General features: G+C 41.0%; 2 protein-coding genes across 2 annotated transcripts in view; one reads left to right on the top strand and one right to left on the bottom strand.

Annotated features, from left to right (window-relative positions):
• Positions 1–15,399, bottom strand: part of LOC720437 (uncharacterized) — a 219,864-nt gene extending 204,465 nt beyond the window's left edge. Inside the window, 3 exon segments of the mRNA XM_077978584.1 lie at positions 3,790–3,888; positions 4,365–4,491; positions 15,247–15,399. Coding sequence (XP_077834710.1) covers positions 3,790–3,888; positions 4,365–4,491; positions 15,247–15,249 — 229 coding nt within the window. The 5' untranslated portion in view covers positions 15,250–15,399.
• The window catches only part of LOC693803 (uncharacterized), a 529,045-nt gene that overhangs the window by 358,907 nt on the left and 142,221 nt on the right, over positions 1–27,917 (top strand).

The following is a 27,917-nucleotide window of genomic DNA, read 5'->3' as shown; positions in this document are numbered from 1 at the left end:
AAAATGACATATTACTCCACTTGCTAGACTTAGATGAAGACAGTTTACAAATGTAACATATAAAACTAAACAAACTACATTAAGTAAGATGGCACAGCAAAATACCATAGGCCCTAAATGCTTCATAGACATATAAATGTAACAAAAACATACTGACCAAAATACATCTGTGGAAAATTTATAAATGAGTTAAGTGTGTGCAGTGCCCCAGGTGAGCATAATGCAAAGAGCCACATAGGAAAAAAACAGTTTATTACATTTACAACATAGCTCTTTCTGCTGCCCAATGTAACAGAGTGCCTTTAGAAGTAAATTGGCAACTCCTGGTTTCTTTTATAAAAGACAAGAAAAATAGTGGCAAAAACATTTTTATTTCTGATTTCCAGGGACTTTTCCAGACACTGGTTTCTGTACTGAAATAAATGGTATAGGCATTGGAATGGCAGTTTGAGTCTGGTGAGATCAAAGGTAAATGCTACAGTAGCGAAGAGACTGCAATACTATAGGCAGGAAATAGTTGTAGCAAATGATTACTGACTATTAAGAAGAAACATGAACAAATTCCTTTAACTAAAAAAACCTAAAAAATTCCAGACAAGACACATCCTAAGAACATGTTAGAGAAACTCTCAGAATCTCTATCCAAGACCATTGGTTTCAGACTATGCCAGGACAAAGCTATAATATGAAGACTGTTACAGGTAGTTTGTTTTTAATGTCTAAATTTCAATGAAAGATTATAATGTATACAAAATATTAGGGCAACATAGCCCCATCAGAAATATAAAAATTTCAGAAAGCTACCATTAAAAATAAACATATACAAATTAGTTTTAAAAACCTGAATAACATTCAGTGAGGAAAATAGAAACACAGACAGCTATTGAAAATCAGAAGAATGAGGATAACAAAATATTAAAAATATAAAAAACAGAAATTGTGGAAGTGAAAAATACAAAAAAAATTTAATGTAAGAAAAAATGATGTAAAAATGAAGAAGCTCAACAAACTAGAATACATACAAAGATATTTTTAACAAACACATACATGAGTGCAATTTCAAGTCACAAACAAGTAGAGAATCCTGAAAGCTGCAAGATAAAAGTGATGTGTCATTTATAAGCATCGTCTTATGAGATAACCAGTAAATTTGTCATGAAAATTTTGCAAGCCAGAAGGAAACTGTGTGATTTTGTGATAGTCCTGAAATTAGTTTAAAAAGTATACTGGCACTGCCATTATTAGACTCGACTGCAGAAACCTGCGCTAGTGTCTGCCCTATATATAGAAGTCCTGAAGGATATTCAGTCTGTCCAAAAATAAAAAGGGAGTTACAGCTACCCAAGCCTCTTATAACAAACCAACTAAAGGTAGACCCTAGTGCAGACCCAGAAGCCTTGTGATTAAGCTACAACTCCTCTGAACTATAAACCCAGAGGGCATCCCATCACCCTGGGGGCCCAACAGAAGATCTTAACCTTCTGAAACCGTTTTATAAAAACTTGAAGAGGGCCAGGCGTGGAGGCTCATGCCTATAATTCAAGCACTTTGGGAGGATGAGGCAGGTGGATCATGAGGTCAGGAGTTTGAGACCCGCCTGGCCAATACGGTGAAACTCTGTCTCTACTAAGATACAAAAAAATTGTCCAGGTGTGGTGGTGCACACTTGTAGTCACAGCTACTTGGGAGGCTGAGGCAGGGGAATCACCTGAACCCAGGAGGCAGAGGTTGCAGTGAGACGAGATCGTGCCACTGCACTCCAGCCTGGTGACAGAGCGAGACTCCGTCTCAAAACAAACAAACAAAACAAAACAAAACAAAACCTGAAGAGCTGTTTGCTCATTCAAATTCATACACACCAATGCAAAACTATATTGTGCTCATTGTGAAATGTGAAATAGAGGTTCCTCTTCAAAGGGACTTTTCTCCTCATCTAATTAGGAATAAATAGTAACTTCTCTTAGAATCAAAATGTATTCAAAGACCTGTGCTAACATTCTTAGATATCTGCTAGCCATAATAAACTAATCAATGTACTTTGTGTTCTTAGCTCCCACATTTTAGCCTAAATATTTGCCCTGGCATGCTTATACTGGTCCAAGCAAGCATTAGGTCATAGCCTGTTAATATTCCTTATTTGGAAGTGTTTTCACCTTTCTCAGCATTCCACAAGTTGCTCCCTCCTTCCTTTGTTCTCCTCTGCCTTTGCCTCTTTTAGAAAGTTCTAAGTTGCTAGCCAATTGGGACAAATACAGAATGTGAGGTCCCGTTGTAGCCAGTGGAAACCGGACACAGCAGTAGGGTGAACACATCAGGTTATAAGTGACCCTGTCTCCTTTGTTCAGTGCATTCTTGTGGCAAAACTGTTCGCGAGTGTACTCTTTCTGCAGAAAGTAAACTAGCCTTGCTGAGAGATCCTTTGTCTCTCAAAGGATTTTTGTGACATCAAGCACCCATTCCCAATACTATTGTCAATGCTTCCATTTTAATATAGCACTGGAAGTATGTGGCAGAATTAGTAAAAAAAAATTTTTAAAGCCATTGAAATTGAAGACAAATAAGTAAAAGTTGCTGGTTGTAGATCATATAATCTTATATATAGAAAACCATCAACCATAGTACATTAAAACCTGTCTAAACTAATAAATACACTCAGTAAATTAGCAAAATATAAAATTAACATACAAGTATAAATTATGGTTCCATGTATTTAAAACAAACTATCTGATAAAGAAAACAATCTATAATAGCATCAAAATAATAAATTTCTGAGAACAAATTTACCCAAAGAGGTAAAACATTTTTACACTGGAAGATATAAGATATCATAGAAAGAAACTAGAGAAGACACAAATAAATTTTAAAATATTTCATGTCTATGGATTGAAAGAATAAATATTGTTAAAGTGCCATGTTACACAAAGTAACCTATAGATTCAATAAACTCCCTATCAAAATTCTAGTGGTGGCCAGGCGTGGTGATCACACCTGTAATCCTAGCACTTTGAGAGGCCAAGGCAGGTGGATCACCTGAGGTCAGGAGTTTGAGACCAGCCTGACCAACATGGAGAAACCCTGAGGTGGAGGTTGCAGTGAGCCGAGATCATACCATTGCATTTCAGCCTGGGTAACAAGAGCGAAAAAAAAAAAATCTAGTGGCAGTTTTTACAGTAATGAAAAATACAATTCTAAAACATACATGAAACTACAATAAACTTTGAAGAGCCAAAGCAATCTTGAGGTAAAAGAACAAAGCATAGGGGCATCATACTTTATAATTTCAAACTCTATTTCAAGACTGTAGTAATACAAACAGGATGGAATGTGCAGAAAAATGAATAAAAAAAAACCCCTCAATGGAACAGAAACCACTACTCACACATTTCAAAAATGATGCAAAAATAGAATTTAAAAAATTGTTTAAGAGAGTTTTTCAAAATTATGCAGATATTTGTGTGTCCCCCAAAACAATGAAAAAGCAGTCAGACTGTGCAGTCTCTTATATGCCACAAAAAGGACTTTGGCTCTAACTGTAAACTTGAAGATCACCAAAGGGAAAGTAGAAGATACCCCCATGTGAGGGCAAAAAAAAAAAAAAAGAAAAGAAAGAAGAAGAAAAGAAAAGAACAAAAAGAAAAGAAAAGAAAAAAGAAAGAAACCTCAGGCTTCCGAGAAACTATTTTCTTTGGAACACAGTTTCCGAAACCACATTTTAAGGACTGGTATTCTCCTTGACCTTTGGACCTCTCATCTCTGCTGTCTATTGTATTCATTTTCACTTTCACCTACCTGGGGATTTGGCCACCATGATCTCATGTCTCTTCATACTCCAGGCCTCTTTTCCTTGCTCTAGACAAGTGATCAGGTCTGGCTTAGAAACAGCAATACCTGTTTTATTAAAAATAAATAATATAAATCCTGCTCATCTTCTGTAATGACCAATCTAGTAATGTGCTTAGATAGTAAATCCCAAAATACTAATTTATAACAGACATTTCCAAATACTTAAAAAATATTTTTGATTTGTAGGTTCTTAGTTTTACTATCCAGTACTACTGAATCAAAAATTGGTGTTGGCAATTACGTTTTAAGGTATGGGCAAAAATATTTTATGCCACAAAATTTGTGGAATTTAGTAATCTAGAGTGAAGGATACAGATTAGCTCAGGAATTTGGAAAGTTAAGGTAAAAATGAAACATCTTGAACAAATTCTTTTCTACATGTATTAATCCTCAAGGTTCTCTTGAAAACAGGGATCTGAAACTAATGTATGCAAAGCACACTTTACCAAAAAAAATTCCACAAAGAAAAGAAATAACACCTTTAGGGTATATTAGGAATTGAGTATTGAAGTTATGCTCACCCAGGAAGACCAGGTTTCTGTAGTTCTCTAACATCACATTCCTATATAAATTCCGCTGTGCAGTGTCCAGGCATTGCCACTCCTTCAGAGAGAATTCTATGGCCACATCCCTAAATGTCAATGGTCCCTGAAAAATACACACACATACACACGCACACACACACATACACACGATTACCAAGTGGTTACGAAAAGCATTTTTAATTTGACTCGAGGTGAAATGAGAGAGTAAAGGTAATTTTCTGACTTATAGGAGGAACTAAAATTATAAAATAAAATAATTTTCTATTATTTAGAAATATTCTCTAATGTATTTTTTAACTCTAAGAAAAGAGAGTGGCATAAGATCCACAATATCAGTGTATACATGATACTTTTCTGGATGACATAGTATAAAATTAAGGGCATAAAAATGTATATTTTTTGAGTGCTGTATATGCATTGTAGAGAATGAATTGTGATGGAAAAGACAGGTTGAATTAGAAGGTACTTTTTAAATTTTAATGTGTACAATAAACTGGAGAATTTGTTAACGCAGGTTGTTTTTTCAGATGATCTGGAATAAAGTCTGATTGTCTGAATTTCTAACAAGCTCACCAGTAAGGTCAATGTTTTTGGTCAAGAATAATATTTTGTCAAACATCCAGTAAGGGGAAGAGTCCTGTGTTTTTCCTAATTTTTCTGGCCTGTAAACAAAGATAAGAGCTTTGACTTTCCAAAGACAGATATATGCAAAAAAAAACCAAAAAACAAAAACAAAAAAACAAAAAAACTCCCAAAAAACTAGGAAAAAAGGGCAGCTGCTAGATTAACTGTGATGGTTTATGTATATTAGCTGCATTAAGATAATAATGAAGAGAAAAAAAATTAACTATAGTGACAAAATCTGTCAGAGAACTCTTTAACCAAGTGAATCGTTAACATGAACTGCACTAGGACAAATTTTTATGATGTGCTGATGCACACGGAATGACACAGCATCATGGCTGTGATACTGCCCCTCCAAAACTAAATTACAGTCTGAATTTTAACATTAAAAAATCAGTTTTATGCAAAGTTCAGGATACAGATATCTTCCCTGTTCTATAATTTGTAATAACAATTTTAAGTCATCTTTCTTTAGCACCCTAGAGAGCAGGTATCTCCTGACAATTTTTGTTTAGAACTTTCTGGGTAATGTCATCTTGTTTAACTAAGCATTTCCTTGATTCTGTTTTGCATAGAGGTAATGGAGAATACAGATGGAACCTCAACATTACATGTTTTCCATCTTTACAAATGACTCCAGCTTTCCGCCAATAGAAATCTTGAGTATCCACACCTTTTCATGTTCAACAGTGACAAAGGGAACATTTTAAATAGTGCAGATTATAAATTCGTGGTAGGAATTCTGCATGGCATATAAGAAGCCACAATGTGAAGAATGTAGAAAGGGCTCTGGTATATAGAAACAAATATTTTTCAGACACCCTTGACTATCACAAAATGTTTTAAAAGTAGTTAAAATAAACTCTTTAGGGAGGAATAATACAATAGAGAAGTAATGATTTGCATGGCATTCTAGGAGGCACAGTGGACACAGCTCTTGATCTGAGACATGTTTTGCTTAAAAAAAAAAAAAAGCCATTTTTTCTTCTTTCTCCTTTTCTGGGAATCCTTTTCAGATGAGATTCTTCGAACAAATTACAGCTGCATGTTGAGAATATGTCTTTAAAGATGTCAGCATCACCTGCTTATCTGCTACCACGAGACCCACAGGCAGAAGGATCAAGACCGGCAAAAAAAGCTCACTCATTTCTGTCCTTTATAACGGAAGAGATTCAGGAACAATGAGCTGCTCCATGGAGATCAAAATACATTTCACTTTTCCTGTTCTCAGGTGCCCTCCCCTGTCACAGACACCAGCAATTTCTGCTACAATAATGAAAATATGGGCCATGGCTGGGGTTGGTGGCTCACTCCTGTAATCCCAGTACTTTGGGAGGCCGAGGCAGGCAGATCATGAGGTCAGAAGATCGAGACCATCCTGGCTAACACAATGAAACACCATTTCTACTAAAAATACAAAAAATTAGCCAGGCGTAGGGGCATGCGCCTGTAGTCCCAACTACTAGGGAGGCTGAAGCAGGGGAATCGCTTGAACCTAGGAGGCAGAGGTTGCGGAGAGCTGAGATCGCACCACTGCACTCCAGTGAAACTCCATCTCAAAAAAAAAAAGAAAAGGAAAAGAAAATATGGGCCACATTGCCCTGTCCCTACCAAACCCAAACAGAAACAGTCCTGTGGCCACCCTTTAGTGCAAAGGTAGAACTTAACACATCAATGTACCTGGAACACCTCATACTTGATTCTGGCCTCAATTTAAGAGTCACATGAAGCACTTCATTACTACAACATGGATGCTTTGCCCCAGAACAATAAACAGAATACATGGAAAGGGCACAAGTAAAGAGATTTCTGCAAACTGGCCATAGAATCCTAATGAGAAGCCTGGGCTGATAACCACTTAGCTAAGCATTGCCTCTCAAGCCTTAATGAGCTTATAAATCACTTGGTAATTTTGACTTCATTCTATGTAATGTGATTCTGCAGGTTTGGAAAGGGTCCATGAATGGGATTTTAAACAAGTCCCCTGTCAATGTTGATGTTGCTCCCCCTGGGCTCATTATTAGCATTAGAGAAAGCAGACACAGCACAGGGTCCCTTACACTCAGCACTCTTGTCACAACCAAATACTTCTGGTACAAATAAAGACAACACATCTCTGCCAGGCGCGGTGGCTCATGTCTGTAATCTCAGCACTTTGGGAGGCCGAGGCAGGCGGATCACATGAGGTTGAGAGTTTGAGACCAGCCTGACCAACATGGAGAAACCCAGTCTCTACTAAAAATACAAAAAATTAGCCAGATGTGGTGGTGATTGCCTGTAATCCCAGCTACTCGGGGGGCTGAGGCAGGAGAATCACTTGAACCTGGGAGGCAGAGGTTGTGGTGGGCTGAGATCATGCCATTGCACTCCAGCCTGGGCAGCAAGAGCGAAACTCTGTCTCTAAATAAATAAATAAATAAAACCCATCTCCATCCTAAAATATCATATTCTTTGCTGGTTCATTAAAGTTTACAGAGGAAACAGAAGGCAGCAATGTCTGAATAAGCCTGCATTTGGCAACAACATGTACACATGTACTAATGCAAGATACATTAAGTGGGAACTATGTACTCAAAAGGATGTTAAAGAGCACTGTGTTGGCAATAACACATTACGTGATTTCATCATCATAACACTCTGAAAGCTGTTATTGTTTAATAATTCTTAGGATTTAAATAAAGAGCCCAGCCTTTCTATTTCTTCTTGTTTCTCTGTCATTTTTTTTTTAATTGCATAGAAGAAAAGCTAAATGTAGACAGATAAGAATAATACAGAAAAGAAGGTTTAATGTATTTTAGAGAAGTTTTTACCATATTTATATTTAATTTTATGTGACTTGCAGAGCAACTACTGGATTTGCAAAAGTAGAAAACAAGTTGTTAAACAATGTAGAACTGCAAGCACTGGTTTTAATAAAAAAAATTAAAAATTAAGACCCTAAAATACATACTTTATTTTTACCATTTATCTGTTTTGGGGTTTTAGGAGATTGTGAGCACCAGCTCTAGAAAGGCAGCAGGATTCACCAGACAAAAACTCTGATCTTGTCTTCTTCCTTTTTTTTTTTTGAGACGGAGTCTTGCCCTGTCACCCAGGGCAAGACTGGAGTGCAATGGCATGATCTCAGCTCACTGCAACCTCCACCTCCTGGGTTCAAGAGACTCTCCTGCCTCAGCCTCCCAAGTAACTGGGATTACAGGTGCATACTAGCACACCAGGGTAATTTTTGTATTTTTTTTTAGTAGAGATTGGGTTTCACTATGTTGGTCAGGCTGGTCTCAAACTCCTGACGTTATGATCTGCCCACCTTGGCCTCCCAAAGTGCTGGGATTACAGGCGTGAGCCACCGCGCCTGGCCCAAAACTCTGATTTCTTCTAACAAATTGTGTGAGGCAAGACTCCAGCGTGGGGCCAGACCTAAATAAGGCCTCCAAATAGGTTAAATCTAAACAGAACTGGGGCACGGAGAGGACTCTGTGTAGAATTCTGTTCTCTATGCCACTGGGGTATTTCCAGTTCTGTTTTGCCTAAGCTTACCTAACAGAAACTTAAATCCCAGAGTTTGTGTAATTTTAATCTTTTTAAGCCACTGCTCCCTCAATTTTACAACATATACTAATCAGAAATTTAAAGAAATATTTTAAGGTTTTCTAGGGTAATTTTATTATAAGATATATATGTATTCTTAGCAAGGTAAAAGAAATAGAAATAGGCTGGGTGCAGTGACTCATGCCTGTAATCCCAGCACTTTTGGAGGCTGAGGTGGGAGGATCACAAGGTCAGGAGTTCGAGACCAGCCTGGCCAAGATGGTGAGGCCCTGTCTCTACTAAAAATACAAAAATTAGCCAGGTGTGGTGGTGTGCACCTGGAGTCCCAGCTAGTTGGGAAGCTGAAGCAGAAGAATTGCTTGAACCTGGGAGGCAGAGGTTGCAGTGAGCTGAGATCGTGCGATTACACTCCAGCCTGGGTGACAGAGCAAGACTCTGTCTCAAAAAAAAAAAAAAAGAGATCAGAGTTTTTGTCTAGTGAATCCTGTCACTGTACTCCAGCGTGGGCGACAGAGCAAGGCTCTATCTCAAAAAAAAAAAAAAAAAAGTAAGAGTTCAATAACAACATGTACACAAAAAAAGAAACAACAGACAACGAGGCCTAGTAAGGGTGGAGGCTGAGATGACAAGGAGAATTTGAATAAATATTTGTTTGGTGTTATGCTTAGTACCTCTGTGACAAAATAATCGACACCAAACCCCCGTGACACAATTTTACCTATATAAGAAACCTGCACATGTATCCCTGAACCAAAATCAAAAGTTAAAAGAAAAAAACTTCATGGGTGGGGAAAAGTGCAATGTAGGTGGAAGGATTGTAGGTTTTTGCTACATATAGATAGCGGTCCCAGTGGGGCTGTACTCTGATTTATTTGTGCCTGTGCAGGCAGATGGGATTATGAACAGGTGGTCCAGAACCCTAGCTTGGTGGAGAAAACAGGTTGCTGCTGCAGATTCAGTGTCTGGGGGTTGGGATATGCCAGGAGACTTGTAGACACTCTTGTGGGATTTTGGCAAGAAACACTAGGATCCACAATGATGTGGTAAAAGTCCCAAGGATGATGACTAGTCTTGAGAGGGATGTGGATACGTCAATGTCTAGTGTGTGTTTGTGAGTGGGTGGGACTCCTGTGGTGGCAGCTGCAAGAAAAGGGGGTCTGTCATCAGAGGTCCTTTCCTCCAAGTTTTCAGTCCACAGTCACCCTGGGAGGAGACCTGGAATCACAAGACAATGGGCAGTGTGACAGCCTGTGTACATGAGAGCAGAGCCTCCCATTCCCAGACACCCAGAGTTCCATTCGAGGCCAGGCCTCTGTGATATCTTTTTTCTGGTATCAAATCTGTAGAGTTTGCTGAACACTAAGCAATTCTCCAATACCTACTAATTATCTGAAATTTGAATTCTGACACCACCCAGAGTCAGCACAGACCCTGATTCAGGGTTCGGTCCCACAACATTGTCCTCATTACAGATGCCAGTCACAAACCCCATAGGCCAATCTATGCTTCTGAGCTACTAGTAGTTTAAAATGTGGGGATTCCCATAACCTCCCTCTAGTTCAATAATTTGATAGAGCTACTCGCAGAACTCAGCAAACATCGTAGTTATGTTTACTGGTTTATTATAAAAGACACAACCCAGAAAAAGTCAAATGAAAGTAATGTAGAGAATAAAGAAGTGGGGAAAAATGAAACAGATACATAATCCTGGAAAATAGCTGTGATTAATAACATTCATCCTTTGTGTGCTCCAGCAACAGTTTATAAAAAGAAACACTTTTTTTTCTTTCCCCCTCAGACGGAGTCTTGCTCTGTCTCCAGGGTGGAGTGTAGTGGCACGACCTCGGCTCACTGCAAACTCCGCCTCCCGCTTCAAGAGATTCTTCTGCCTCAGCCTCCCAAGTAGCTGGGACTACAGGCACATACCAACACGCCCGGCTAATTTTTGTATTTTTAGTAGAGACAGGGTTTCACCATTTTGGCCAGGCTGGTGTTGAACTCCTGACATCATGATCCTCACGCCTCGGCCTCCCAAAGTGTTGGGATTACAGGCGTGAGCCACCATACCCGGTCAGAAACACCCTTCTTTATTTATGACTTAGAAGGTGCTCCCTTTTCTTACCTATCACATAGCCAGATATATACTCTACACATTTTCTTCCTTTTCTCATTAAAAAATCAGCTGAATTTTTGAGTAGGTGTTGGAATTTGTCTTCACTGGTCTAAATAAAATACTTTATTTATTTTTTTAATTTTTATTTTTTTTTGAGACAGAGTGCAATGGCACAATATCGGCTCACCACAACCTCCGCCTCCTGGGTTCAAGGGATTCTCCTGCCTCAGCCTCCCGAGTAGCTGGGATCACAGGCATGTACCACCATGCCTGGCTAATTTTGTATTTTTAGTAGAGACAGGGTTTCTTTGTGTTGGTCAGGCTGGTCTCAAACTCCTGACCTCAGGTAAAGTGCCCACCTCAGCCTCCCAAAGTGCTAGGATTACAGGCATGAGCCACCATGCACAGAAATAAAATACTTCTTAATCAAATGTCACTTAACTTTATTTTTTTTCCCACAGGCTCCTGAACTTTGAGCTACCCTGAGTGTGAGTCAACATACAACCCCATTTTATGTCCCTCCTACAAACATGCTGACTTCAGGGTAAAACATTCTCTGATCTAAAATCTGATTTTTTTCCCTCTCCATTTGCCATTCCCCTCCCACCTTTCTTCTAAACTTTTATGCGCCTCCCTAGGAAACAAAGCCTTTGTCTGCTTAAACTTTGCAAGCCATAAAGATTATATAGTTGGTACTTCCTCCTGTTGCAATATTCCGCTGGAATTCTTTTTTTTTTTTTTTTTTTTTTACACAAATCTAACTTTGTTTTATTTTACAAAGTCTAGAAAGTGCCTCAAAACAATAAAAAAGTTTCTCATCAGTAAGACTCCCAGTTTCCTTTCATCTTAACCTTAACTGCATTTGCCGGTGGGGCCCCAGCTTTCCAGGGCTTTGGAGATTCTCTTAGGATAAAGACTTCTTCCATGGCTGGGGTGAGCAGGCTGGGACATCTGCAGGGGAGGCTCCCCAGAAAGAACTAACTGGGCGTTTAATAACCTTTTATTGTAGGCTTAATATTAGCCTTACATTGCAGTCACTGGGTTCAAGCTTTAATTTCCACATCAGATTTATTCCCTTGGTTTTTAAAACTGAAAACTCCAATGAAATCACTCAAACATTGTGTTCATATAAAAAAAGAAAATTTTTGGTGCTTACATTTTATACCTCAATTAGAAAAGCAAAAGCACCTATTCCTTTTCAACAATAAACATATTATTTTATTATTTCTATTAAAAATCATGTAGTAAACAATTAGTCATGGGAACACTTCTAAGAGGTACCTTCTAAGAGGTACCAAGTTTCATCTCATAAAATTTAGCATGAAACTTAAAAATCAAGATAACAGGATATGGGACAGAAATATTCACTGTCACAACTTTACCCTGCAAAAAGAGAAATTGATGTTTTCATGAATCTATGTAACTCACCAATTATACACCACATTCTCTTGTGGAAATCTATTTATTTTCTACAGCCAAAATGGAAGAGAGATTTTTCCTAATTTTCTTCTTGATAACATTCTAAAAGCTAAGACTTGGAATTCTGTTTAGAATCACCCAGCCATAAGCACACCTGAGAAAAATTTTAAACTCACACTGACAAAGGAAAAGGTAAATGAGAATTCTTAACAAATGGAATATATGATCAGAGTTTAATTTTTTTTTCTAAAACCCTCTTCTTTCACACCCTATGCAAATATTTTTGTGCCTTTTAAACTTCACTAATTAAATGCAATTTACAATTAAAAGAAGCTGAAGTCAAAATAAGCGAACAAATCTTTTCAAGGTGACAAACCCATGGAGTGACAGTGCTGATTAGAAAACACATGTGTCTGACCTATGTGTCAAGTCAGGCCACTCAATCACTTGAAAGATTCTCCCACCCACTCCTGCTCACTAAAGTTCTCAATGACTAGCCTCTCAAGAGACACTGCACTATACCCCAGTGACTGCCCCAAGTGCATTTTAGTTTGCAAGTTCTTGCACCATCTCACTGGGGTGACTTTTTTCTGTCTTTTGGGATACTATTTGTTCTTTCACAAATCTTAAGAGAATCCAGGGGGTAAAAATTATTTCTGCATTTTTCTCTCAATACCAGCATCTGACTGGCTGACCAGCAATGTGTCTCCAAGAAATAGAAGCTGGGCCGGGCGCGGTGGCTCAAGCCTGTAATCCCAGCACTTTGGGAGGCCGAGACCGGCGGATCACGAGGTCAGGAGATCGAGACCATCCTGGATAACCCAGTGAAACCCCGTCTCTACTAAAAAATACAAAAAACTAGCCGGGCGAGGCGGTGGGCGCCTGTAGTCCCAGCTACTCGGGAGGCTGAGGCAGGAGAATGGCGTGAACCCGGGAGGCGGAGCTTGCAGTGAGCTGAGATCCGGCCACTGCACTCCAGCCTGGGCGACAGACCGAGACTCCGTCTCAAAAAAAAAAAAAAGAAATAGAAGCTGGGTTGGGTGAAGTCAATCTTTTTTTTTTTTTTTTTTTTTTTTTAAATACAGTCTCGCTCTTTCGCCCAGGCTAGAGTGCAGTGGTGCGATCTCGGCTCACTGCAACCTCTGCCTCCCGGGTTCAAGCAATTCTTCTGCCTCAGCCCCCCTAGTAGCTGGGATTACAGGTGTGTGCCACCATGCCTGGCTAATTTTTATATTTTTAGTAGAGACGGGGTTTCACTATATTGGCCATGCTTGTCTCAAACTCCTGACCTCGTGATCCGCCCACCTCGGCCTCCCAAAGTGCTGGGATTACAGGTGTGAGCCACCGCGCCCAGCCGGATGAAGTCAATCTTAATGTCTCAAGGAGTTAGCTTTTCAAAGGAAGAATACACCAGGAGACTGCACTCACACCCAGGGTATCTACCTGCTCCCTTGATGGGATACACTTCATACCTCAGGTTGTCCTGTGAGAGAAAATGACCCAGGAGCTGATATTCACTAGACACTCTAGCCAACAGAGCCACCGTGGTGGGCATCTTGGTTTATCCCCAGACAGTACTGAAAACCCAGGACCAGGAAAAAACTGAAGAGTGGCTGATGATCCATCACCCCATAAAGTTTCCAAATGGAAACCTTGACCCAACACCATTCTGATAGGAATTCTGTGCCTAGGGAAGATAAAAGGAAGAGACACAGAGATTTTTTTACCATATAGTGTCAGGGATTATTATTCGCTTTCTTCTCATGGGAAATATTTACAAACAGAAGACAATGTTTTCAATAGTGCCATCCAATGGTTTGTCAAAGAATTATTAATTGAAATATAATAAAATGTACAACAAAGGACAAATAATTGATTATGTGTATCAGGGAGGGGAAGGTGGCATTTGGGAATGTCAACGACACTGGAAATTTAGTATTTTACTGTAAATCAGAGTTAATCTGGAAGAACACGGAGTAAGAACTAGATTTGAGACCCTGCTTGAGACACGTGTGAAAAATGCAGGGGAAAAGAAGTACCCTGTGGACTGTGCAAATAATTCAGTGGCAGGCAATTAGACTGAGGTGGCTCTAGTTCCTGGGGTCCTCCTTTTTAAAAAAATCTAACTAATAATGTATTTTTTAGTAAATTACCACATCGGGGAAAACAAAATTCAGGCTTAACCAACTATAAACTGCCAATTAAACTCTGATTACATAACCTGAAAATTGCCAACACGATCGTACAAATTAAGAGACTACATAACTGTACCTAACCAATTACTAAATTTGATGTTCTTCATCATGCACCTTATAAAAGTCTTTTATTCAAGCCTCCCATGGACCACAAACTACAAGCCATAGCTGAGTGCTCTACAATACTTGAACCACTTTTTAAGTTCTTTAATACTTTTGCGGTGACTCCTATACTTTTTTTTTTTTTTTTTTTTTTGAGACGGAGTTTCGCTCCTCTTGCCCAGGCTGGAGTGCAGTAGCGCGATCTCGGCTCACTGCAACCTCCGCCTCCCGGGTTCAAGCGATTCTCCTGCCTCAGCCTCCTGAGTAGCTGGGATTGTAGGCGCAAGCCATGACGCCCGGCTAATTTTTGTGTGTGTGTTTTTTTTTTTTAATTGAGACGGGGTTTCACCATGTGGGCCAGGATGGTCTTGAACTCCTGACCTCAGATGATCCGCCCACCTCGGCTTCCCAAAGTGCTGAAACTATAGGCGTGAGCCACAGCGCCCGTCCCCCCATACATTTTTAATAGAAAAGAAAGAGGAACTGGGAACCCCAAAGACCAAAGCTCTTCCCATTCATGAACCCGCACCCCGAGTCAGGATTCTCCCCTGACGACCCTCCCGTGGGCCTTGCTCAATCAAGGAGAGACGCGGTGCTGAGGATGCAGAGCTGCCCAGAGAGGGCTCCAGTCCAGGGCACAGTCACTGTGCACGGAAGAGACAGGACGCCCGGGCACGGCTGTCAGCGCAGCCGCCATCTTATGGCTGAAGGGGACTAGGGCCGAGCTGGGCAAAAAGAACTCCGAGCGCAGATTGTGGAGCGGACTACAGGGAGGCCCGAGTCCCGCCACAGCCGCTTCCCACCGGTTTCAACCAACCCCTTTCCCCTCTCGGGATGGCGCACCCAGCACTCTCACCATTTCTAGGCTTCCAGGGGGTCCCAGCGTCTTAGTTGTGGATCACCCAATACCTGCAGGTTACAGGGACACAGAGGCTGGGCCTCTAGGAGCAGAGGACACAGAACAGAGAAGACAAGACCTGGAGCACAGGCTGCAGCGAGAGACAAAGGCCCCGCCACATCCCGGAAGCCGCCCTGTCTGCTCCAGCTGCGTTCCTGATTGGACGGTTCCCAGCCCAGCGTCTCTGATTGGATAATATTTAAGGCACGTCTTTTCAGGCCGTGAGTGACAGAAGATGTGATTGGATGCTGGGCTGAAAGAAGAAAGAGTGACAGCCTAGGCTGCAGCCTTTTCAGACAGGGCTTCCTTCCTGAGCTGAGTCAGGCCCACACCAGAGGGTATTTGCCCTTAACCTCGTGTATCAAGTTATATGCATTCAAAAATAATATATTGTATGGCTATTCACAAATGAACAAAGTTTAACAACAATTGTTCTAAAATTTTAGATTTTATGACCTCCCTGTATTCTGGTCCTTCGATCAGGCAATCGTCTGAAATAAAATGTGAGTCACATGTGAATTTAAAATTTTCTAGTAGCCAAACTTTAACAAGAACGAAGAAACAAGTGGAATTGATTGTAACAATTTAATTAACCCAATATATTCAAAATATTTTCATTTTAATATGTGAGCAATATGTAATTATTAATGAAGTATATATACATTTGAAACAAAATCTTTGAAACTAATTCTGTATTTTACCTTTCCAGCACATTGCAGTTCAGACCAGCCACATTCCAGGCACCCAGTAGCCACACATGGCCAATAGCTGCCACACTGAAGTACAGCTGTGATGTCAGTGGGGGTGGAGGGCCTGAACACCCCTTTTTTGCCACAGGTGAGGGGACAGCCTCTATTTATCAACATCTCTTTTCAGTTCCGAGGGTGGAACAAATACTGGTTATAGAAAAAACTGATAGCAGCAGAAATAAACCACAGGTAAACCACTGCTTACCACCTGTTGCCCACCTTTCTTTCAGAGATCAGACAGTGAACAAAGGATGATGGGGCCACAGGAGAAAAAAATCTATGTCTTCAGATCTGTTGACAGTCTTGACCTTTAATGTTTATATAGGAAGAAAATAGATTAAAGGCACACTTATTTTGCTATTTGACCATGACCCTAATGGTCAGGCTGTGGTTAGCTGTTTTCTCCTGTGGTGTGGGAAACTGAGTGAATATAAGCACCAATCACATGCATACATGTCCACATGTATTTCGGCATTTCTTTTTTTTTTTTTTTTTTTGAGATGGAGTTTCACTCTTGTTGCCCAGGTTAAAGTGCAATGGCAAGGTCTTGGCTCACCGCAATGTCTGCCTCCTGGGTTCAAGCGATTCTCCTACCTCAGCCTCCCGAGTAGCTGGGATTAGAGGCATGCGCCACCACGCCTGGCTAATTTTTTTGTATTTTTAGTAGAGACGGGATTTCTCCATGTTGGTCAGGCTGGTCTTGAACTCCCACCCTCAGGTGATCCAACCGCCTTGGCCTCCCAAAGTACAGGGATTATAGGTGTGAGCCACCACCCCCGGCCATATTTCTGCATTTCTCAATATTATCTTACTAGATATCTAACTTTAAATGGGAAAAAATATCAGTACTTTTATGGTGCCCAATGTTAGAAGGTAACTAGTAATCAACCTGTCATTAAATCTTAGCATTCTGTCTGCACTGGGTGCATGCATTAGTTGGCTATGGCAGCATAATAAACCATCCAAAACTGATTAGTTCATAATTGAAATGCTCAGTCATTTAGGCTGGGCTCAGTGGGGCCATTCTTCTATTCTCAGCTAAGCTCCTTCAGATATGTATCTATCATGAGCTGCTCATTGACTAGGAAAGCAACTGTGCTTGCAGAGGTGAGCTTCTGCTTCTGGGACTGTCAACAGGGATACCTTGCTTCTCCTCTTCATAGTATCTTATACTCCAGTTGGCTAATACGGGCTTTTTTTTTTTTTCTTTTTTCTTTTTTTGAGATGGAGTCTTGTTCTGTCACCCAGGGTGGAGTGCAGTGGTGCGATATCTGTTCACTGCAAGCTCCACCTCCTGGGTTCAAGTGATTCTCATGCCTCAGCCTCCTGAGTAGCTGGGATTACAGGCGACCACTACCATGCCCGGCTAATTTTTTTGTATTTTTAGTAGAGACGGTGTTTCACCATGTTAGCCAGGATAGTCTCCATCTCCTGACCTTGTGATCCGCCCACGTTGGCCTCCCAAAGTGCTGGGATTACAGGTGTGAGCTACCGCGCCTGGCCTAATATGGGCTTTTTTTCATGAAGATGGCAGCATTCTGAAAGAAAAACAGAAGCATGCCAGGCATGCTGGCTCATGCCTGTAATTCCAGAACTTTAATAGGCCAAGGCGGGAGGATCAGGTTAGGTCAGGAGTTTGAAACCAGTCTGGTCAACATGGTGAAACGTCACCTCTACTAAAAACACAAAAATTAGCTGGGTGTGGTGGCACACACCTGTAGTCTCAGCTACTCAGGAGGCTGAGTCAGGAGAATTGCCTGAATCTGGGAGGTGGAGGTTGCAGTGAGCCGAGATCATGCCACTGCCCTCCAGCCTGGGTGACAGAGAGAAAGACTCCTCTCAAAAAAGGAAAAAAACAGAGAAAAGAAAAGAAAAACATAAGCAGTCAAAATTGTTTGAGCCTAGGCTCCAAACCAACACATTGTCATGTTCTCAGGTTTCTACTGCCATGAGCAAATAAGGCCAGCCAGATCAAGCGTTTGGAAAATAGATTCTGAATCTTCATGGGAATGGCTGTAAAAGCACCTGTCAATGTACATGGGTACAGGAGGGATGAAAAATTGCTACCATATTTGCAATCAGTATCCTTCTGCTTGTTTTTTTGTTTTTTGTTTTTTTTTTTTTGAGATGGAGTCTCACTCTGTCACCAGGCTGGAGTGCAGTGGCGCGATCTTGGCTCACTGCAACCTCTGCCTCCTGCGTTCAAGTGATTCTCATGCCTCAGTCTCCTGAGTAGCTCAGATTACAGGCCTGCACCACCACACCCAGCTAATTTTTGTATTTTTAGTAGAGATGGGGTTTCTCCATGTTGGCCAGGATGGTCTCGATAATCTGACGTCGTGATCTGCCCAATTCAGCTTCCCAAAGTGCTGGACTTACAGGCGTGAGCCACCGTGCCCAGTCCATTCTGCTTTTTCTGCATATGCGGTCTGTAGAACTCTTCAACATCAAAAAATTGTCCAAACACCCACAGCTACTGAGTGGCTTGGGCCAGGACTCAGGATCAACTCTGTCTAACTCCAAAGCCTATGTACCTCCATGGATCACACTACTCAAGTAGCTGTCATAGACTCTTAAAATCCTGGAGAGTGACATTTCTAAAATAAAAGCCAGATTGCTTGTAGATGTGTGCCCATAAAGTATTTTTTATTATTGGGAAAAATCTCAAGAAATTACTGAAGCGCATAGTGGCCCAAATCTGTAATTCCAACACTTTGGGTGGCTGAGATGGGAGAATCATTTAAGCTCAGGAGCTCAAGTGCAGCCTGGGCAACATAATAAGATCCTGTCTCAATAAAAGAAATTTAAAAAATTAACCAGGCATGATGATACTCAGGTGTCCAGGGCAGGAGGATTGTTTAAGCCTGGAAGGTGGAAGCTGGATTAAGCCATGATTGCTTACACCACTGCACTCCAGCCTGGTTGATAGAGTGAGACTGTCTCAAACAAAATGAAACAAAAACAAAAAAGAAATTGCAAAAGCATTTTGAAAGAACATAGAATAATTTGGAAAAAATAGCTGACATAGCTGATATAGAGTAATTTGGAAAACATAACTTGTTTTAGATAATCAAAACCCAACAACACATCGCTTATTTTTTATCATAGAACAAATTTGAGGCCAGGTGTGGTGGCTCACACCTGTAATCCCAGCACTTTGGGATGCTGAGATGGCAGATCACCTGATGTTGGGAGTTCAAGACCAGCCTGACCAACATGGTAAAACCCCGTCTCTACTCAAAATACAAAATTAGTCGAGTGTGCTATCTCGCGCCTGTAATCCCAGCTACTCAGGAGGCTGAGGCATGATAATCATTTGAACCCAGGAGGCAGAGGTTGCAGTGAGCCGAGATTGTGCCACTGCGCTCCAGCGAGACACTGTCTCAAATAATAATAATAAATAATAATAATAATAAAAACGTGGAAATTTTTAAAAGAAAAATAATTTCAGAGAACTTAGTTTAATTGAGCAAAGAATAATTTGCAAATTAAGCAGCCTGTGGGTCCTGAGTAGCCTCAGAGAGACTCCAGCACAGCCACATGGTAAAAAAGAGTTATACACAGGGAAAGCAAAGTGACATACAAAGAATAGAAGTGGTACAGAAACAGCCAGATTAATTACAGCTTGGGATTTGCCTTATTTAAATATGGTTTGAGCAGTTGATGTTCTTTTATTGGCACAAACATAGTGGTTGGTACAAGAATAGGTAAAAACCTATTTAGATATCCAGTTAGGTTTTAGTTGACTATGTACCGAAAAACCTATTGACCAAAATTAAACATTAAAGGAGTTAGCTTTAGGCTATAATTAATTTAACAATATCTCCCATTTGGTTAGTTTCTCAATTTTGAGAAATAACCCAAAACTTTAGACATTGATATTACCTTGTCACCATCAAAAATTTACTTATGACCAGGTGCAGTGGCTCATGCCTGTAATCCCAGCACTTTGGGAGGCCAAGGCAGGCAGATCACAAGGTCAGGAGTTCAAGACCAGCCTGGCCAATATGGTGAAACCCCATCTCTACTAAAAATACAAAAATTAGCCGAGCGTGGTGGTGGGCACCTGTAATCTCAGCTACTTGGGAGGCTGAGGCAGGAGAATCCCTTGAACCTGAGAGGCAGAGGTTGCAGTGAGCTGAGATCATGCCACTGCACTCCAGCCTAGGTGACAGAGTGAGACTCTGTCTCAAAAAAAAAAAAAAAGAAAAAAAAGAAAAAAAAAAAAGACATATTTAGTCTCAATTTCCACTGTAAAATAGTAGAACTGTGGGTTTTGTAAAGTGAAAAACAGGACTTCGGGTTACTATTGTTTAAAAGGATTACAGTAGAAGAGACCTCCTTGTATTGAAATCTGCTGTTTACAAAAGAAGGCGGGCGCCTGTAGTCCCAGCTACTCGGGAGGCTGAGGCAGGAGAATGGCGTGAACCCGGGAGGTGGAGCTTGCAGTGAGCTGACATCCGGCCACTGCACTCCAGCCTGGGGGACAGAGCGAGACTCCGTCTCAAAAAAAAAAAAAAAAAAAAAAAAAAAAAGAAAAACAAGACCTCGTCAGTTTTAGAATCTACCTATTTCTTTAAATTTTCAGTTTGACTATGTCACATTTAGCATGCATGACTCCATTTTGGTTTGTTTTGGTCTATTTGGGCCTAGTGAACAAGCTCAGTCCAGAATGATGGCCTCTAATAATTTTGTTTAAAAAAATTCCCCTCTTTTGATTAAGTTTTCACATAGGTCAGAGTGTCACCAAACCTCAGGGTTTTAGTGTCACTCTCAGTTTCCATTGTTTTAGGTTTCCGTTCTTATCAGATCATTCATAGGTTATGGTGTTCTCACGGTCAAATACATCTTCAAGTTTTCATCATTCCTGTTAAAGAGAGACCACTTGACATTCTAGAGATGACTGCATGCAAAGATTTTTAAGTTTTGAGAGAAAAGAGTGCAGTAGGAAGACTATTATTTTGACTATCAGGAAAATAATATCAAGAGTTTGAAGTATGGTTTTATTTATTTATTTATTTTGAGACAAAGTCTTGCTCTTGCCACGCAGGCTGGAGTGCAATGGCGCGATCTCAGCTCACTGCAACCTCTACCTCCGGGATTCAAGGGATTCTCCTGCCTCAGCCTCCCAAGTTGCTGGGATTACAGGTGTGTGTCACCACAGCTGGCTAATTTTTGTATTTTTAGTAGAAAGGGGTTTCAACATGTTGGCCAGGTTGGTTTCAAACTTCTGACCTCAGGTGATCCACCTGCGTTGGCCTCCCAAAGTGCTAGGATTTCAGGCATGAACCACAATGCCCAGCCTGAAGTATGCTTTTTAACCAAGGTCCCCATTGAACTAACCAACTATGATTAAATAGATCAAATGATTAGCTAGATAAGTTGTCTCCTCATTTCAACGAAGCAGTGTGTTCATTAATCCCCTACAACTGAATCTCTGTGATACTCAATGTATTTCTCCATGTGTAACTACAAATACTAGCAACTGCACAGATACTTCTCTGTTTATCTAGTAAGTAAACTAGATACATTCTTTTATTTAGCACGACTTTAGTAAAAAATTTTAAAGTCTATTGGGTAACCATAGCCTTTACAGTAGAATCTGCTATAGAGCGTATTATGGAAGATAAATTTCTAACCATTGCCTCATTTACTCTAAACCTTTGAAAGAAAGACCTAACAAATCATGACCACTCAGAAGAGTAATGGCCTCCTGGCAATGCTCTCTAACTTATTCTGAATAAGTTTCTCTTTAAGTTAATGTTGCTCCAAGAGCAGTGGATTAATATTCTGTTTCTTATCTTATGAGGCAAAAAATTTCCCATGTCACATTTAGCAAGAATGTGAGAAATTTCCCATTTCTCACTGACAGTGGCCCTTCATCTTTTACCTATCCAGACGTAAGTTTGTTGATATATTTGGCTGCAAAACCATGAGTGCACACAGAGATCCCTTTTTTTATTTCTGTTGTTTGTAGAGCCATAAAAAAAGTGATCTAGGAGTGTCATGATAGCAGAGATGTCCTCATTTTTGATATTCTGGAAAAAGCTATCTATGTCAAGGTTGCCATCTGCTTTTGAGGAGAAACTTCTCTGCTTAGCTTTACCTAAAAATCTCCAATTAAGATCTCCAATATGATTGCAAGAGTTTATAGGGCCCCTTGTGAGTTTAAAGATTATGAACCCAAGGTTTAAGGTCCCAAAGTCTTGATGCAGTGCAAGTGGCAAGGAGACTCAATCACTTTGCTCTAGATTATAAAAGGTTTTCCTGTTCCCAGTCAATAGACTATTAAAAGCTTTTCTGGCCAGGCACAATGGCTGAACAGGTTCTCACTGTGATGAATGAGTGGGTTACAGTGAACAGGTTCCTTCTGTAATGAATGAGTGGGTGAGAGTGAACAGGTTCCCACTGTGTTGAATGAGTGGGTGACAGTGAATAGTTTCCCACTGTGATGATTGAGTGGGAGATAGTAACAGGTTCCCACTGTGGTGAATGAGTGGCTGACAGAGAACAGGTTCTCACTATGGTGAATAAGTGGGTGAGAGTGAACAGGTTCCACTGGGGTGAGTGAGTGACTGACAGTGAACAGGTTCCCACTGTGGTGAATAGGTATCAGACAGTGAAGATGTTCCCCCTGTGATTAATGAGTGGGAGACAGTGAACAGATTCTCACTGTGATGAATGAATGTGTAACAGTGAACAGGTTAATCCTGTAATAAATGAGTGGGAGGCAATGGACAGGTTTCCAATGTGATGATTGTGTGGGTGACAGTGAACAGGTTCCCACTGTGGTGAATGAGAAGCTGAAATTGAGCAGGTTCCTACTGTGGTGAATGAATGCCTGACAGTGAACAGGTTCCCACTGTGGTGAATGAGAAGCTGAAATTGAACAGGTTCCTACTGTGGTGAATGAATGCCTGACAGTGAACAGGTTCCCACTGTGACGAGTGAGTGGGTGTGAGTGAACAGGTTCTGACTGTGGTGTATTAGTGGGTGAAAATAAACAGTTTCCCACTGTGATGAGTGAGGGGCTGACAGTAAACAGGTTCCCACTGTAGTGACAGAGTGGCCAACAGTGAACAGGCTTCTATAGCGGTGAACGAGTGGGTGACAGTGAACTGGTTCCCACTGTGATGAATGAGTGGCTGAAGGGAAAAAGTTCCCACTGTGGTGAATGAGTGGGTGGCAGTGAAAAAAATTCTAAGATGGTGGATGATAGTGATCAGGTTTCTCCTGTAATGAATGAGTGGCTGACAGTAAACAGGTTTGCACTGTGATGAGTGAGTGGGTGACACTGAACAGGTTCTACTGTAATGAATAAGTGGGTGACAGTGAACACGTTCCCACAGTGATGAATGTGTTGGTGACAGTGAACAGGTTTCCACAGTGGTAAATGAGTGGGTGAGAGAGAAGAGGTACACACTGTGATGAGTGAGTGGGTGACAGTGAAGAGTTTCCCACCGTGGTGAAAGGGTGGTTGAGAGTGAACAGATTCTCACTGTGATGAATGAGTGATTGACAGTGAACAGGTTTCTGCTGTGATGCATGAGTGGGTGTCAGCAAACAAGTTCTCCCAGAGATGAATGAATGGGTGACAGTGAACTGGTTTGCACTATGCTGAATGAACGGCTAAAAGTAAACAGGTTCCCATTGTGATGACTGAGTGGGTGACAGTGAACAGGTTCCCACTGCAATAAATTAGTGACTGACAGAGAATAGGTTTCCACTGTGGTGAATGAGTAAGTGACAGTGAACAGGTTCCCACTCTGGTGACTGAGTGACTGACAGTGCACAGGTTTCTACTGTGGTGATCGAGTGGGTGACAGTGAACTTGTTCCCACTGTGGTAAATGAGTGGCTGACGGGGAAAAGGTTTCCACTGTGATGAATGGAACTACTGTGATGATCGAGTGGGTGACACTGAACAGGTTCCTACTGTGGTGAATGAGTGTGTGACTGTCAATAGGATTCTACTGTTTTGAACGAGGGGGTGACAGTGATCATGTTCCTCTGGTAATGAATGAGTGGGTGACAGTGAACAGGTTGCCACTGTGATTAGTGATTGGGTGAAAGTGAAAAGGTTTCTACTGCGGTGGACAAGTGGATGACAGTGAACAAATTCTACTGTAGTGAATGAGCGGCTGAGAGTAAACAGGTTCCCACTATGATGAATGAGTGGGTGACAGTGAACAGGTTCCCACTGTGATGAGTGAGTGGCTGACAGTGAACAGGCTTTCAGTGTGGTGAATGAGTGTCTGACAGTGAACAGGTTCCTACTGTGATGAAAGAGTGGGAGACAGTGAACAATTTCACACTGTGATAGATGAGTGACAGTGAACAGGTTCCTCCTGTAATAAATAAGTGGGAGACAATGAACAGGTTCCCATTGTGATGAGTAGGTGGGTGACAGTGAACAGGTTACCACTGTGATGAATGAGGGGCTGACAGTGAAAAGGTTGCCACTGTGGTGAATGAGTGGGTGACAGTGAACAGGTCCCACTGTGATGAGTGAGTGGGTGACAGTGAATAGGTTTTCAGTGTGATGAATGAGTGAGTGACAGTTAACAGGTTCCCATTCTGGTGACTGAGTGGATGACAGTGAACAATTTTATGTTACAGTGAACGAGTGGGTGACAGTGAATTGGCTCCCACTGAGGTGAATGAATGGCTGAGAGGAACAAGTTCCCACTGTGATGAATGTGTGGCTGATAGTGAACAGGTTCCTATTGTGTTGAAGGGGTGGGTGACTGTGAACAGGTTTCTGCTGTTTTGAACGAGTGGTTGACAGTGATAAGGTTGCTCCCATAATGAATGAGTGGGTGACAGTGAACAGGTTCCCACTTTGATTAGTGAACAGGGAGGAAGGAGTAACTGTCAGTCAACTATTTGATTTAACAAAGGCACACATGATTGCTTTCTTTGTTCAACAGGCTCCAGATGTTTCTGTAGATAACCTCAAGGAACATGGTGCCTGGAATGAGATTTCTCTCAGCATTCCTTCTGGTGGCAAACACAGTTGTCAGCTTGTCAACATCCTGCTTTCATAAGGACAGTTTACTGTTTTCTCATATAGCCTCCAGTGGTATACTCAGTTGGTCATGACCCTCATTCCTTCAGCCTCCAACAGGATTACAGGCATACACCATAACACCTGGCTAATATATATATATATTTTTTAGTAGAGACAGGGTTTCTACATGTTGGTCAAGATAATCTCAAACTCCTGACCTCATGTGATCCATCTGTCTTGGCCTCCCAATAATTTTTGTATTTTTAGTAGAGACATGGTTTCACTATGTTGGACAGGCTGGTCTTGAACTCCTGACCTCAGGTGATCTGCCTGCCTCAGCCTCCCAAAGTGTGGGATTACAGGTGTGAGCCACCAACCTGGCCTAAAATAAAATATTTCTTAATCAAACTTTACTTAAGTTTATCTCCCTCCCTCAGGCTCCTGAACTTTGAGCTACCATTAGTCTGAGTCAACATACAACCCCATTTTAAGCCCCTCCTAAGAACATGCTGATTTCAGTATAAAACATTCTCTGATCAAAGATCTGACTCTTCCACCCTCTATTCACCATTCCCCTCCCACCTCCTTTCTAATCTTGTTTGCTTCTCCCTAGGAAAGACAGTCCTTTTCTGCCTACATCTTTGCAAGCCATAAAGATCTTTTAATTAGTTGGTACTTCCTCCTGTTGCAATACATTTTTGGAATTCTTTTTTTTTATATAAATCTAATGTTTTTATTTTACAAATTCTAGAAAGTACTTCAAAACAACAACAACTTCATCATCAGTAAGACCCTCTCAGTTTCCTTTCATCTTAACCTCCACTGTGTCTGCCTGCGGAGCCTCAGTTTTCCAGGGCTCTGTGGTTTCTCTCAGGATAAAGGCTCCTTTTATGGCTGGGGTGAGCAGGCTGGGACATCTGCAGGAGCAGCTGCCCAGAAAGAACTAACTGGGCTTTTAATAATTTCCTGTTGCGGGCTTAATATTAGCCTTAGCTTGGAGTCACTAAGTTCAACCTTTAATTTCCATGTCAGAGTTACTCACTTGGTTTTTGAAACTGTTTTAAAAAACCAGGGAAATTACTCAAACACAGTGTTTACATAAGAAAAGGAAATTTAAAGGTGATTACTTTTTTTTTTTTTTTTTGAGATGGAGTCTCACTCTGTCACCGAGGCTAAAGTGCAATGGCACAATCTCAACTCCATGCAACCTCTGCCTCCCAGGTTTAAGCCATTCTCCTTCCTCAGCCTCCCAAGTAGCTGGGACTACAGGCATGTGCCACCACACCTGACTCATTTTTGTATTTTTAGTACAGATGGGATTTCACCATGTTGGGCAGGCTGGTCTCGAACTCCTGACCTCAAGTGATGAATGCCTGCCGACCTCCCAAAGTACTGGGATTACAGGCATGAACCACTGCACCTGGCTAAGGTGCTTGCATTTTATACCTCCATAAGTAAAGCAAATATATCTACTTCTTTCAGACAATACATGTATTATTTAATTATTTACCTTAAAAATAATGTAGTAAAAATTAGTCATATGGGAACACGTCTAGAAGGTACCCATTTCATCACATATAATTTAGCATTAAACTCAGAAATCAAGACAACAGGATATAGAATTTAGATATTCATGGTCACAAATTTACCCTGCAAAAAGAGGAACTGATGTTTTGACAAATCTATGTAACTCATCAATTATCTACCACATTTTCCTGTGGAAATATATTCATTGTCTATGGCCAGAATGGAAGAGAAATTTTCCCTGTTTTTTTCCTTGGTAGCTACCATTCTTTAAGCTGAGGCTTAGAATTCTGTTTGAAATCACTCTACGATAAAAAACAAATCTGAAAAAATTCCTAAACTCACTCTGGGAAATAAAAAGGTGAATGAGAATTATTAACAAATGGAATATATAATTAAATGCTAATTTTTTTGAAACTCATTTATATCCTTTGTAAATATTTTGTTATTTTCAAGCCCTACTAATAAAATGCAAATTACAGTTTAAAAAATGATGCAGCTGGGTGCAGGGGCTCACGCCTGTAATCCCAGCACTTTGGGAGGCCAAGGCAAGTGGATTACTTAAGACCAGAAATTTGGAACCAGCCTGGTATATCTCTACTAAAAATACAAAAACTAGCCGGGTGCAGTGGTGCGCACCTGTAGTCCTAGCTGCTCAGGAGACTGAGGCATGGGAATCACTTGAACCCAGGAGGTGGAGGTTGCAGTGAGCTGAGATTGAGCCACTGCATTCCAGCCTGTGCAACAGAGTGAGACTGTCTAAAAAACAACAACAATAAAAAAACAAACAAACAAAACAAACCTGAGGTTAAAATAAGCGAACAAATCTTTTCAAGGTATAGATCCACTCAATAACCACCCTCCCAGGAGACACTGTGCTATGCCCCAGTCAATGCCTCAGGTGCATTTTACTTCGTAAGTTTTATGCCATCCCACTAGGGTCAGTATATTGTCTTCTGAAGTGTTTTTTTCCCGCAATTTTTTTACTATTTTTCTTTCACTATTTTTCTGCCCCCACCCCACACAGAATCCAGGGAGCAAAAATTATTTGTTTTCCCCTCAATACCAGCATGTGATTGACTGACTAGCAATGTGTCTCCAAGAAAAGGAAGGAGGTTGGATGAAGACAATCTTCATGTCTCAAGGGGTTAGCTTTTCAAAAAAAAGTGAACTAAAAGATGCCTTTCGGCCCCAAGGCTGCCACCCCACCTGCTCCCTTCAGAGGCTACACTCCGTACTTCAGGTGGTCCTATGGGAGAAAACGACCCAAGAGCTAATGTTCACTAGACACTCTAGCAGACATAGCCATAGTGGGTATCTTAGTTTATCCCCAGAAAGTACTAAAAC

This window comes from Macaca mulatta, chromosome 19 (genome assembly GCF_049350105.2).
Source record: "Macaca mulatta isolate MMU2019108-1 chromosome 19, T2T-MMU8v2.0, whole genome shotgun sequence".
NCBI lineage: Eukaryota > Metazoa > Chordata > Mammalia > Primates > Cercopithecidae > Macaca > Macaca mulatta.
Note: the sequence above shows the minus strand (reverse complement) of the source record. Positions and strands in the feature narration are given on the sequence as shown.